Source organism: Tachypleus tridentatus, chromosome 13 (assembly GCF_004210375.1).
Source record: "Tachypleus tridentatus isolate NWPU-2018 chromosome 13, ASM421037v1, whole genome shotgun sequence".
Taxonomy (NCBI): Eukaryota; Metazoa; Arthropoda; class Merostomata; order Xiphosura; family Limulidae; genus Tachypleus; species Tachypleus tridentatus.
In genome coordinates, this window is record NC_134837.1 from 179,483,333 (window position 1) to 179,496,795 (window position 13,463).

Genomic DNA, 13,463 nt, shown 5'->3' on the forward strand with positions numbered 1-13,463 from the left:
TTTTTTTCCCTGGGACTCCAGTTATTTTGTGAGAGGAAGTAAGATATCAAGTCAGAAGTTAGCATTTTCCTAAACAGAAAATGTATTTCTGATAGATACCTACCTCTATTCGCATTTCCTACCCAGTCTTCCCTCATCTGGTGATATGGTGCAAGTCCTGTGACCAATCTTGGAGTTAAGGTCTTCAAATTTGAAGAGATTGCTAATTACGATAGGGGTAATACTGTATAATCATTTGCATGTGGATCTACAGAAGCAGAAGGTCAAATGCTAGTAGTGAGTATTGAAAATTTGTGCCAATAGAGGGCAGTGTTAATAAAAAAAAAGCTATTTTGTGAAGGGAGGTAAGTAACTATTGGAAATACATTTTCATTGGAGAAAAATGTTAACTTTAATATAAGCTGTACTTTCCTTTCATTTGTATTTCAAAACATATTACACATCTTTCAGCTTTTGGGTGAATTTGAATATTTTCAAATATAATTTTTCTTGCAAATGTTATAGTTTTTGTAAATGAATACGATGTAAATACTTGAATAGTAGGGTAAGCATGTTATTATATCTCAAAGTAAAGTCGAGCTGGCGTTAAGTGGAATTTGCTAATTGTTTATTAATCTTGTTAGCTGATTAATTACATTCAACTAATTAGTTATTCTCACATGAGTCTTGGATAGTTGCAATATTCAAAAGTAGTAATAATTGGAAATATTAATATTGATAAGTTGTTTACTTTCATAACACAAGTCACAATTACCAGATAAAATATACAGGAATACTGATAAAAACAGTATGTAGGTATTTTGTAGTCTCTACAAGTTATGCACATGCAATACACAAACTGTGCAACGGTCAAAATATTTTCATTCTTCACGTCAACATCGTCTTATACTTCTCAGAGTCTAAGTCAGCAACAGTTCACAGACACGTATTGAGTTCAAATAAATATATGATGTATCTGATTTTTGTTTGTGTATAACAGATGTGTATGACTCACTGAAAGCTTGTCACATTGTTTTCAAATTCACATAGTAAATATGAAATTATAGTTAACATTTCTTCCTAAATAGTGGACTCATCCACATTTGACTAATGAATTTAATTTCCAAGGTGTATTAATAAGTTTTATTAATTTCATCTGTTAGCTAGTGATTGATTTGCTAATCTCATAGTTTCACTGCTGATCATGTATTAATTTAGAAGGTTCATAAAAACTCCAAGCTATATAACCAACTGATGTGAGCTTAAGCTCATTCAGTATATTTTGACCCAGGCCACACTATCTCAAACTTGAAACTATTATTTTCAGCTGATAAAGCCTTTATCACCTCAGACTGAATTACATGTATATAAAAACCAACTTAAAGTCATTAAATTAAAAACAAAAATTAGTTTGTAAATTTAATAAATAAAATTCTATTTATCATGAAAAGTGCTAGAAAGTTTAGTAATTATTCTAGGTTTAATTACAGTTATATGAAATACTTTTACTGCTAAAAACAAAGTGTACTAACTAGATATTAACACTACTATCACTGTATATTTAATTTTTTGCCTACAACATTCTCATCTCAACAGCTAAGTTAACAGTATGCTTACTACAGTACTTATTTATGGTCAACTATCATTTCATAATAGCCTTTGAAGGAACATTGTTAATTAATGTGTCAAAGTAAAGTGTAAATGATAATAACCTTAAAGTTACTGTTATAACCTGAACTTATAATTGTCTCATGAAATGAATATAAGGACCAAATTCTTCTACTAGTTAGGGAAAGGTTTTTTTCATCTTTTGTAATATTTATTACCTTTAGTTTTAAGCTGAAAATAGATATTTTTAGGAAGGTGATTCAGGCTTTAACTTTACTGTTATGTTTCATAACTATTTTTTTTCAGTTTAAAAGTGTTATATTAGCTTCAAAACTCAAGTATAAAAATGAAACTGTTATGCTGTCTAAAACATATCATTGGATTATGAATCTCCTTCCTACTGTTGTTAATTGCAATTTTTAACCAAACAAGATTTCAGTAGAAATACTAATTTGAATGTTTAGAAAAGTGTTTAGGTTTTTCAAAAAGCCATGTTGTTATCTTGTAGAGACTTCATTGATTTATTAAATGAAGTAGAAGAACTTAGTTTCCATAATAAAAAACTTCAAGTTGAGAATGAAAGGCTGAGAGTACAGATATCTCAAAGTGAAGAAACCACCAACCAGCTGATGACCGAAAATGAACAGTTGAGACTGAAAGTCAGCAGGTACAGAACAATCTGTTATCTGGAAGTGTTGGAACACATACATACAGTTATCTTTAAATTGTGGAATAGTAGGAAAGCAAATTTAATGTTTAAACAAGATGATTCCTTGTGAAATATCAGTGTCAAATAGGCTTAAAAGACTATTTTCAAAGGCAATGAGGTTGTAATTCATAAAGCATGAATATATATAATTTTGTTTATATATATATATATATATAATAAGTGCATATAAATGTATTATTCATCATCAAAATGAATCACAGCTATACTGTTACATTTTGATGTAATTGTTTTGTGATGTGAGTATGTGGTTTTGATATTTTTTGCTTAATTTATTAATGGCAGCATAGTCAATGGTTGACTTCATAACCACATTTAGAAGTTCTGGAGTTAATAAAGTCAAAATTACTTTATTGTTACCAGATTTATAACTTTTGACTTAATTATGACTAGAAATGGAATAGAAATGTGGTTTCATCAAATATTACACCACCAGATGAAATATGTATTTATTTGGTGATGGATCAGATAATCAACTAGTATTTCCAATAACTGTCTCACTGTATTATGCAGGCATGATAATGTTTGCATATACATCACATATGATGACGCAGTGGCACTTTCTACTGACTTCAGTTGGCATTTCCTTCAGTTTTAAACAATGGGAGACAAAGTACTTCTAATAGAGATTGACATCATGTTCGTTCAATAAATATTATGCTCGTCTATTGTATTGTTAGTGTATGCCACTAATGGTCACAGTAGAAAAAGCAATGGCAAAAACAATCCAAACAACAGTCTTAATGGGGAATTCAGGGTTATAACTACTGCCTAATAGCTGCCTTATTCTTCATTACCTTGGCTCTGTGTGACCTGGGTGTGTTGATTTTATCTGGTTGCTGTGCAGTTTGTTTCATTGCATTGCAAAAAAAAAAAAAGCTGGATGAAGTAGTTGTAAACTTTATAATTAGTTTCTTCAAACTTAATGCAAACTGTTATTGTATTAGATGATCAAGTGGGTGTATTTTATCACCTAATAAATATATGGTATATAAAACTTAAAACTTTTGTTCAATACAAGATTACTTTTCAGTACATTATCAATACTTGTTTCTGTAGTTTATACAAGTAAAATTGAACATATGTGGCATTACAAAGGAATTGCTTCAACTCATTAGAAACATACATTTTAATTTTTCATATCTTGAACAGTTATTAGTTATATTTGTTAAAATAATGCACACTTTTACATGTTATGCAGGAAAGAGAAATTACCATGCATTTTACTAGAATTTTGTTTAAATAACTACTTGAATGTATTTGATTAATAATTTGCTTTTCTTAAGTTTGATATTTATATTTTGTATGAATAATTTCTTTTCTAAACGTTTTGTGCATAAGAATGTAAATGCATTTCATTTAACGCATGGTAATTTTATCCACATTTTGTGCCATAATTTATGTGTTTGTTTCTTGTCATAATTTTGTAGCTTTCGGAATGTTCTTGAAAAAACTAAAGATCTTAAAAAGGAATATGAAGAAATGAAAACCAGTTTTGAAGAAGAGGAAAAGATGAGGATCAAACTGGAGGAAAATGTGGCATACTTGCACAAAGAAAACAGGCATTTACTCTCTCAGCATAAAGACCTTCAACAAGAAGTGAGTAAATATTTTAAAAATTGTTCATTCATTTGGCAATGTACAGGATACATATATTGCAAGGCTTAGTTGAGAATACTTTATGTTGAGACAATTGCAGTTTGTTAATATGAGCTGGTGTTTGATGAATTTAGATGAAAATCTGTCACAATAAGATTTTTCTTAGACATAAATTTTGACTCATTCCTCTTTCTTAATTTGTGGATAATATTTGTTGTTTATTTGAATTATCAATTTCCTAGCTGATTGTAATAATTGATATGATGACTACAAAATACTTCACTCCCTATAATTAATTTAGTCACAACTCTTACTTTGGATAATTGGAACAGTTTTTTCCAAAGTTTTAATTCACTTCAGGTGAGTAGAAGGTAATAAACACAAGAATCTTTCAAATCATGCTTTAATTAAGTAAATAGTTATCAATGTGGTACTATACCAGCTGTTAGCCATTATTACTTTAAATTTGCAAAATCTTTAAACCACTTATTTATATACACTGGCTGGCCATCTTATATGAATATGTATTTAATGAAGACTTAGGCCACCTTTGCCATGACAAGATGTAACGTAGAATCAAAAAGACACTTGAAAGTGTTCTGAAGGATTTTTTTTTTATTCAGTGATCAATACTTCACATAATTTACAGAGTGAGCTGGGCAAAGAATTGTGATAACAGATATGTCTTTCAAGTTAACTCCAGAGATGCTCATTTAGATTGAGATCAACTGACTATCCTGGCTGTGAGAACTGCTTTAAATTGTGGTCATGTTCCTCAAACCAGGCATGTATAATCTGATCACTGTGGATAGAAACATTGTTATATTGGAAGAAGTTGTCCCCATTAGGATAAAGATGAAGTATCACTGGATATATTTGATCATAAGTTATTCTGAGGTAAGCTTTGACATTCATTCTACCTTCTGAAGGAACTAAGAGCTCAAGGTATACTGGAAAAACAAGCCCAAAGCCAGTTGAGGACCACTCCACAGGAGTCATATCACAGAAAATAAACTCAATTTTTTTTTTAGACACATCAGTTTATTATGCTTTTTATAATTTTTTTCAAGCTTATTTTTTCTTATGTCTTGTGGAAAAACACTCATTCTGCTTTGTCATATTAAGTATGTCTGTGAAGTTGAATCTTGTGCATGGATTTCCACACTATTATCTTCCAATATTAAATCAAGTGATACCTCAAAGTTATGACCTCCCTTAAGTTTGAATATGGGTAGCACTTTTCTAAGTGGGTATGTCTAACACTAATAAGTAATCTAAGTAATGTTATGTTTTGATATGTTACGTACCTCTGCTCATATATACAGCTTCTTTTGATCATGGACTGCCCACTAATGCATTAAAAATCTTATTTCTCACCTGATGCACTAACCTTTTTATATCCTCAGTTCTTGCTACTCATTTGGCATGTACAACACATGCAAAAACCCTCCACCAATAGGAACCTGACATGCATGATACACACTCCCTAAGCAGCTGGCTTTCTCTGTGCTATATTTTGTGTATCTCACTTTCTTGATTGGTACACTATTAATCAGACATATTTCTCACTTGTTCTTGATTTCTCATTTGGAAATGTATTGCTTTGTTTCTGTGTTTATGTAGTTTTTTTTCTTACAGTTTATTACTTTTTTTTTTTTACAAGTTATGAACTTGCAATTTACTGTGTCTGCTACATTGGCTCCTGCTCTGTCTGGAAACATGTTTAACCCTATTACTCAAGTCACATGATTGGCACTACAAGTCATGTAGGTGCAGGTAGGAGTTAGCTTCTTGCATGGAGCCTGGCTCATCATCTTTTCTGTGTGAGGTGGTGCAAGCTGATGATAAAGGGTGTGAGGAGGAGGAATTTGACCAAGTTTTTTGTGGTCCCTCCTTTGTTTTTTCTTTTTATGTACTGGTGGAGAATGTTCGACTTTTAATACCATTCCTACAGTTGTTTACTCAGGTTTGCAGTATTTTGCAACTTTCTCCAGTGTCTAATGATTTTTCTCACTCACTGTTAAATGAGCTCACAGATTACATGGTTTTTCTCCCTTCCTCAGATATAGAGATTCTTTTTCAAAGATTTTTGTCTAATTTTTTTTTTAGTTCTAGTATGCCTTGCAAGCCCCCTCCTCATGTTTCTGAGTAAGCAACATGCTTTGGCCTTTCATTACTCTTCCAGTTCTTATTGAAATTCAACATTTGATCCCCCTTTTATCTCCCTCCAGTTCTAATCCTGAGGCTTCTGTCTCTCTGTTTTAGGTCGAATTTTTGAGGATACATTTCACTCTTACTCATGCTTTATGTTACCTTTCTTCTATTTACCTGCTATCAGAGTCTTTTCACTGTTTTCCTGATGTTTTTCAGGGGACTTCGTTCTCTTTTGTTGTTGGCTTAGGCTAGACTTTCTTCATCTGCCCTTTCACTTTTTACGTGGATTATTTGTTGTTGTGACTTATTGGGAAGTGATGCACTACTCATGGGAGTTTGCCTTTTCCCTATCTTTCCTTCAGGACTTACAGATGGTTTCTTTTTTACATGATACCATTTTTGAGAGTCACCTAGATTAATTGGAGTCGCAGGTTGGTATGGTCAATTTACTTAATTCTCTCTCTTCCTTGGGGAATCATTTATCCCAACATTTCACCTCCTCTTTTCCTGATCCTATAGTTGTTTAATATCCTTTTGAGTCTGCAACTTCTTCTTTACTTGTGTTTAATTGTTTGCACCCTTATCCTCAGAACTACCACATACATCGGCATGGGTTACTACTCTGTAGGTTCAGAGGCCCTTTAGGGGCCAGGCTACACTCCTTCATGGAGAGTTGGAGAACTTTTTCTACAGATCAGTAGAAGTTTTATCCAGTGGTCTTTCTCTTCACTTCAGGTCTCCTCCCCCATTTCTTCTCCACCTATTCCATTCTCTTCTCCAAATGATCTGCTTTATTGCATTTGCCTTTCTCAAGCTGTGTCAGAGCTTCTGCTCAAAGATGCTATCAAACTAGTAGCTCCAGATTCTTCCGATTTTTGTTTTTAACTGTTTGTTGTACCCTAGAAACTAGAGATTAGAGACCAGTCAGACGTCTATCTCATCTGAATCAATTTCTAGAATCCCCTCATTTCACCATGGAATCCTTTTTGTCCCTTTGTTGGGTTTTCAGTTTGTATTTGTGGATGATCAAATTCGATTTAGCATATGCTTGTCTTCATGTGCCCATATCTCTCTCATCCCATAATTTTCTTTTCTTTATTTGTAAGGATTGTGTTTTCCAATTTCAGGTTTCCTATGGCACTTTACATCTTTTGATTGGACTGTCTGAACATTTACTCCCTATCTCCATTCTTTAGATATCAGGACACATCATTACATGTATGACTGGCTTCTTCTGGTCCCTTTCCATACAGCATCTGTACTACATACTCGATTGCTCCTCCAAAAGGTAGTGATGGTAGGTTGAATGATCAAGTTTGAGAAATCAGTTATTTCCCTCACTCTGTATCTCATTCATGTGGGTATATTCTTCAATTCTCCCCTTCATACTTAGTCTATGTAAAGATTGTTAGAAAAAACTATATCTTCTCCTTTTCTGCCTGCTCGAGAGGTTCTATATCCTTTTGGATATGGGCTTATTTAGAATCTCTCATTCCACTAGTGTATGCTCACATGTGTACCCTTTAGTGGGAACTGCAAGATCAGTAGATTTTTCTTTTTGATCTGCTAGATTTTCAGGCTGCATCTATTCACAGATGCTTCTCTTGTGTATTGGAGTACATCACTAGATGCATGGAGATCTCTGGAATTTTGTCTTTTGTGAAATTAAGCTTTCATGTCAGTTTTTTGGAGTTCTTGGCAGTTTATCAGGCTTTGTCTCATTTCCTCAATCTTCTTACAAGATAGAATGGTAATTACACATTCCAGCAACAGACTGGAAGGAACTATGTCCAGAGCCCTCTGCACTTTGCACCACATTTTTAGCCTCAAGTAGAGTATGAGAGTTCTAATCATTTTCTTATTCCTAGCTACTATATCCACAGAGGTTTTCCTTGAGAGTGTGATATACATTTGCTCCAGTTTCTCTCTTCACTCTCTTGAGAAGATAGTGAAACTGGAAACCCTCTCTCCTTCTCTCTCTTGGGTTATGGGTTCCAAAGTGTCATACTTGGGAGGGAACCAGATCATCTGATGCTGGATTTTCTTCATAGTACCAAGCTCAGGTTGATAGCACCCATTCCTATGGTTGAGTGAGTTCCCCCACATTTTGGTACTTCCAGCTTCTTTATTTAGATAAGTTTGTGGGATTTTATCCCCCTTTTAATACCAGTTATGGGATGTGTAAAACCTTTTTCATGGTTATTCCATGTTCCAAGAACATGGTTGAGTAGTTCTTGTTCTGTACCTGATCATAATACCAACTACACAATGCATCTTTGTTCTTATGGTTAGATGAATGCTGCACACTGCCTTATAATTCAGAGTTTGGTTTATCATATTTATTGACTCACATGGGCAATGTGGAAACTTACCTGGTTATTGCTGTTTGCTTCTTTCCTTCATTGTATTTCCGGTGTTTTGAAATATGATACTGTTTACTTACAGTTGGGATTCATGTATGTATATATATTGTTTACAGTCTAGCCTCATAAACATGTTTTTCCACCATCAATGTTTTGGCAGTGCCCTCCATCTCGTAATGCTATGAATGGGATGCAGAACCTCATCTGTGCAATTAGGGTGAATCTTTGAACCATGTCTTCCATGTCTCTGCCATTATTGGTCCTTGATGCAGTCTTTTTCATGACATTTAACTTCTTCAGTGGCAAAGAATGTATCTGTTACAGAAGTGGTGTGGTATTCCTCTAGTGTGCTTTTATACAATTACTATGCAGATTTGTTCATTTTTCTGAAAACAAATTCTCTAGTGAACCTGTTATTCTTTCTGTTACGATGGTTCTCTCCACCTACTCAGTGTGGGATTTAGCTTTATATATGGGAAGAGATATGCATCTTACTGGAAGTTATCATTTTCCTACACTGAAAATATATTTCTGATTGATGCTTACTACATCTCACATACTTCCTACCTTCCTTTTTAATTCTGGTATTTGTTTATTTTATGGTGTGCCTAATCTTGAAAGTGAGGTACACAGAATGTAATATAAAGGGAGACAGCTGCTCAGAGTCTGTGTGAGTGTTGTACTCTTATTGGTGGAGGTTGTCATATGTGCTGTGCATGCTAACTGAACAGTGGGAATTGAGAGGTATAAAAAAGTTAGTACATTAGGCAAGAAATAAGATTTGTAATGCATAAGAGGGCAGCCCAAGTTCAAGAAAAGCTTTATATGTGAAAGAAGGTAAGTATCTATTGGAACTCTTTTCAATGTAGGAAAATTATATCTTTGTTACTTGGTTATAAATCTTTCAATAGCAGTTTGGAGAAAAAAGAACTGAGTTTCAGTAAAAGTAACCACTGAACAACCAAAGCAAGTATGCATCCCATGTTTACGTTTTAATAATAAATATTGCTCATTGTGTTCACTCTTGTTTTCCTTTCACAAACTCATTCAGTCAACTTCAGAGAAATAAAGAATTACATTGTGAAAGATATCTTATTCAAATATCCCATTATTCTGTGTGCCTGTAGTGTAACTTCCAGGGGAAATCAGTTTCATCTGAGATCACTACATAAACATTTATTAACTTAAATGGTGCAAAAAATTTCTTTACGATTTGTCATTGATTGAATAATAGGAAATAAAAGATGTTGATAATATTTCAAGCTTCTCCTAACAAATAGGTGACTTGATAAGCAATTTGATGTGTATTTTTCTTCATAAACTAAAGTTTAAATGTGCATGTTTAACTGTGACAATTTACCTGTTCATCTATTTTTTTTATATAGTGTTTGTAAGAAAATTAATACTTTGTTTAACCTCCTGTTTTTTTTGTTTGAATACATATTTTAAAGTATATTTTTATGACTTGCCTATTAACTTGATATGCATTACTGCCTTCAGGGTGATTGATTCCATTACGATTTTGATAGATAATATAAAATATATTTGTTTTGAATTAAGAACTGTTCTTAACTTCAGGAAACAAAGATAAACCCTGGCTTAGACTCATGGAGTCAAAAGACACTTGTTATTGTAGCATTGAATATTGAGTGATATGTCTTAGGCAAAATTGTTTGAATTAGTTTTGTCTCATGTACTTGTTTAAGAAGGTATTTCTGGCAGCTATTAACTGCAAATGTATCTTCAGTTAACATAGTATTTCTTTTATGAAAACTTTGTCTTTTTAGCTGGATTAATTGTTTTTTGTAAGTAAAGTTTAAAACATCTTCATTGTAATTCACTGATACTACCAAATCTAGCCCATAAAATATGATAATTAACAGTCTGTTAAAGAAACACTGAGTATTTAATAAAAAAAAATAATTTTATACAATATTTCAGTTGTGCTGGGAATGTAGTACTATGAAGTTATCAGTGATGTAAAACACATGTTGAAATGAGACTCCATTGTACCTCCTTCCATTATAAAGTAATTGTTTTGATACAAAAATTGCTGATGAGTGGACAGTCTACTTTGATATCATTAAAAATAATTTTATTTTTGCTCTTTTCTACATTGCATAAAACAGAGATGCTAAACTTAAGTTATAAGTTTATGTTTCATAATATCAAAAGCTTAATTTAATAATCTGATAAAGAGTGAAATTACATTAAATGTACCAGTGTGTTTTATGTCAATAATATACTTTAAGTAAAACAAAAGTATCACAAAACATTTAGTTTTGCAGTTCTGACAATCGTAGAACATAATGTTAGTATGATTACTGAAGCAATTTTTCTCGAAGTAAAATAGATTATTACTTGTATGAAATTACCATAATTAGGAAACTGTTTTATTGAAAGAAGTTCAGTTTTGTGAGCACAGATTTAACTGGCTATAGAAAAAGAAAATAGCTATATTTTTAACCACTAAAATAGAATTTATGATTAAAGTATAATAGGATAATAAAACTGCAAAAGTTTAGAAAGTTTATGGAAAAACTTAAAGATTTTGAACATCAGTGTATCATGAGTCTAAATTTAAAAAAATGGCTTCTATTAGTTTTATTTAGCTTACATGTTTTAAAAGTGGAGAGTTTATACAACATACATATATATGTATAGAATATTAACAATAAACAGTGAAATAAAAAGGAAGAACTGTATTAAAAACAGCAAACCCAAACCTTTTACTAATGATCCTTTGTTGCAAACAAAAACAAGCCCAAACAAAAATAAAAAAACACTGCACTAATTGAAAAGATCCCCAGAGTACAGGCTATAATTTGAAATATAAAATGTACCATAGGTTTTGGAGGTAACTGTGGAAGAAGGACCCACATTGTAGTGGGTATGCACCATCTATTAGTCTTAACTTCCTTTCACTAGTTTCACACGAAGAATAATTGAATAATCAAAGGAATAGAAATAGAAATTAGGAGAGTGAGGTGTGGGTGCTCAAGCCCACAACATCCCACATCTATATCACCTTTCATTTCCTACAGACAGTTGTGGGAAGGTGACTGCTCTCAAAGGTAAAGAATAAGAAAATAAATAATAAAGAAAAAATAATAGGATATTACCACTTAGGGATAAGTAAGTTAAATAAACTTACCTCCTGAAGTTGGCATTCCATTTCCCATTACAGTGGTAAGGCACTATTAATTAGTAGCCCAGTAGACAATTATACTGGTAACCAGTTAGTTTGTGGAAAAAACAAAATTTTGAACGTCAATGTATCATGAGACAAAACCTTAAAAATAACTTGTATTAATTTTATTTAGCTTGCACTTTTCAAAAGTGGAGAATTTATACAACATATACATACGTATATATGTATACTTAAAAAAAACAGAAGAAAATAAATAAAAGGCTGTTGATTATGTTTTACCAGGAAGTACATTTTTTATCAAAAATTACATTAATATTCATTTTATATACCTGTTTTCATAATTTATGTTTGTTTTTACTTTAAAGTTTCACCATGAAACTTATGTAGAAAAATCCAATTTTGATAGCTGGTGAAAAAAGGATCATTTAATGTTTATAACTGCATACAAACAGTGAAATTCAAATGTTATCATTAAAAACCAAAAGTCCCTAGAAATTATGACATCGTATTTTTCTCCACAAGAAAACACTTGTGTCATTATTTCTTGCATTAATTTATTAATGCTTAATTATTCATTATTTTGTTTGTAAATAGTTTTAAATGTTTAAGTAAATATGTATTTGATGTGTGTATGTATCATTTCTAGCTCTTTATGGCTAACACAGCTCTAAAAAAATGTGAGAAGAAAGATGAACTTGTAATACTTTTAAAAGGTCAAGTTCAGGATCTATTACAACAGAATGAAATATTGAAGATGGAGTTGGAAGAGGTTAGTTGAAACAGGTTTATTTTAATCTCTAATAATACAGAATACAAATACATAGAACATTGTGTCAAGGAACAAATGTAATGTATGTAAGTATTAAAGAAGTATTTGAAATTATCTTTTATAATTTTCAATCCATCAGTAATTAAAATTGTGGAATTTCTTACTGTTACAAGAACAAAATATGTAGAATCATCTTTTAATGAACATATAGCCATTTTTGCCCATACAGTGATCAGTTTCATATTCAAAGTTGCAGTTGATAATTCCAATTTTTTTTTTGTTACAAGGTTTTTGTATTAAATCTTTCAGTTATTTTTTAACTCCCAACATTGAATTTGAATATTGTCTTTGTACTTGTATTCATCATATTCCTAATATCATAGTACACTCCATGCAATAAGTGTAATAACTTTTTTAAAAATATTCAGTTACGTTCTAAAATATACCTTGTATTTTCTGATTGTTACATTTTATATTCTTTCTTATATAAATTCTTAATTGTTATATTGTTTATAATTAAATAGTCATAGATATAGTAATTCTGAAATACTTATGTGATGCTATTATTGAGTTTAACTTCACTAATAGATTTTGACATTTTATAAGAATGCTGTACTTGTTCTGTGAGCTTATGAGAAAAATCAAAGAAAATATGATACTGTAATAAGCCAGTCATGCCACTGATGTATTGAATGCCAATAAAGCCTCTCACCTATGACACTATGTAGCAAAATTTTTACTTTTTGTTGTTCCTGGGCAGAAAGTGTTATTTTCCAATGCCTAAAGTAAATGGAAAAGACCTATTTTTTCTTCAAAACTTTGCTTTTGTGACTTGGGAACATGTAACGAAACAATGAAGGGAGACTATATTTGGAGGCTGATACGTGAAAGTGTTTTACATTACAGTTTCAAATCTTGAAAAACTACTCACTTCTAAACATTTTTGTTTATTTTTGTATAACTTTAGTATAAATACATGTAAATCTTGATTCATATATTGTTTTATTCAGACCTTATGTGAATGAAAATGTGCAAATTTGCCAATTACAGAACCATGATATTTTGCAAAAACACTTTGACAGGGATTCCCCAAAAGCAGACCTCAAATATGAC

General features: G+C 31.7%; 1 protein-coding gene across 12 annotated transcripts in view; it reads left to right on the forward strand.

The window, feature by feature from the left end:
• Positions 1-13,463, forward strand: part of LOC143240608 (uncharacterized) — an 83,850-nt gene that overhangs the window by 31,094 nt on the left and 39,293 nt on the right. For all 12 annotated transcript variants that reach the window (XR_013021858.1, XR_013021857.1, XR_013021859.1 and 9 more), the window contains 3 exons: positions 2,096-2,254; positions 3,745-3,913; positions 12,228-12,350. Coding sequence is in view for 9 of the 12 variants with exons in the window: in XM_076483320.1 (XP_076339435.1) it covers positions 2,096-2,254; positions 3,745-3,913; positions 12,228-12,350 (451 nt within the window). In the remaining 3 variants the exon portion in view is untranslated. The remainder of the gene's footprint in view (positions 1-2,095; positions 2,255-3,744; positions 3,914-12,227; positions 12,351-13,463) is intronic.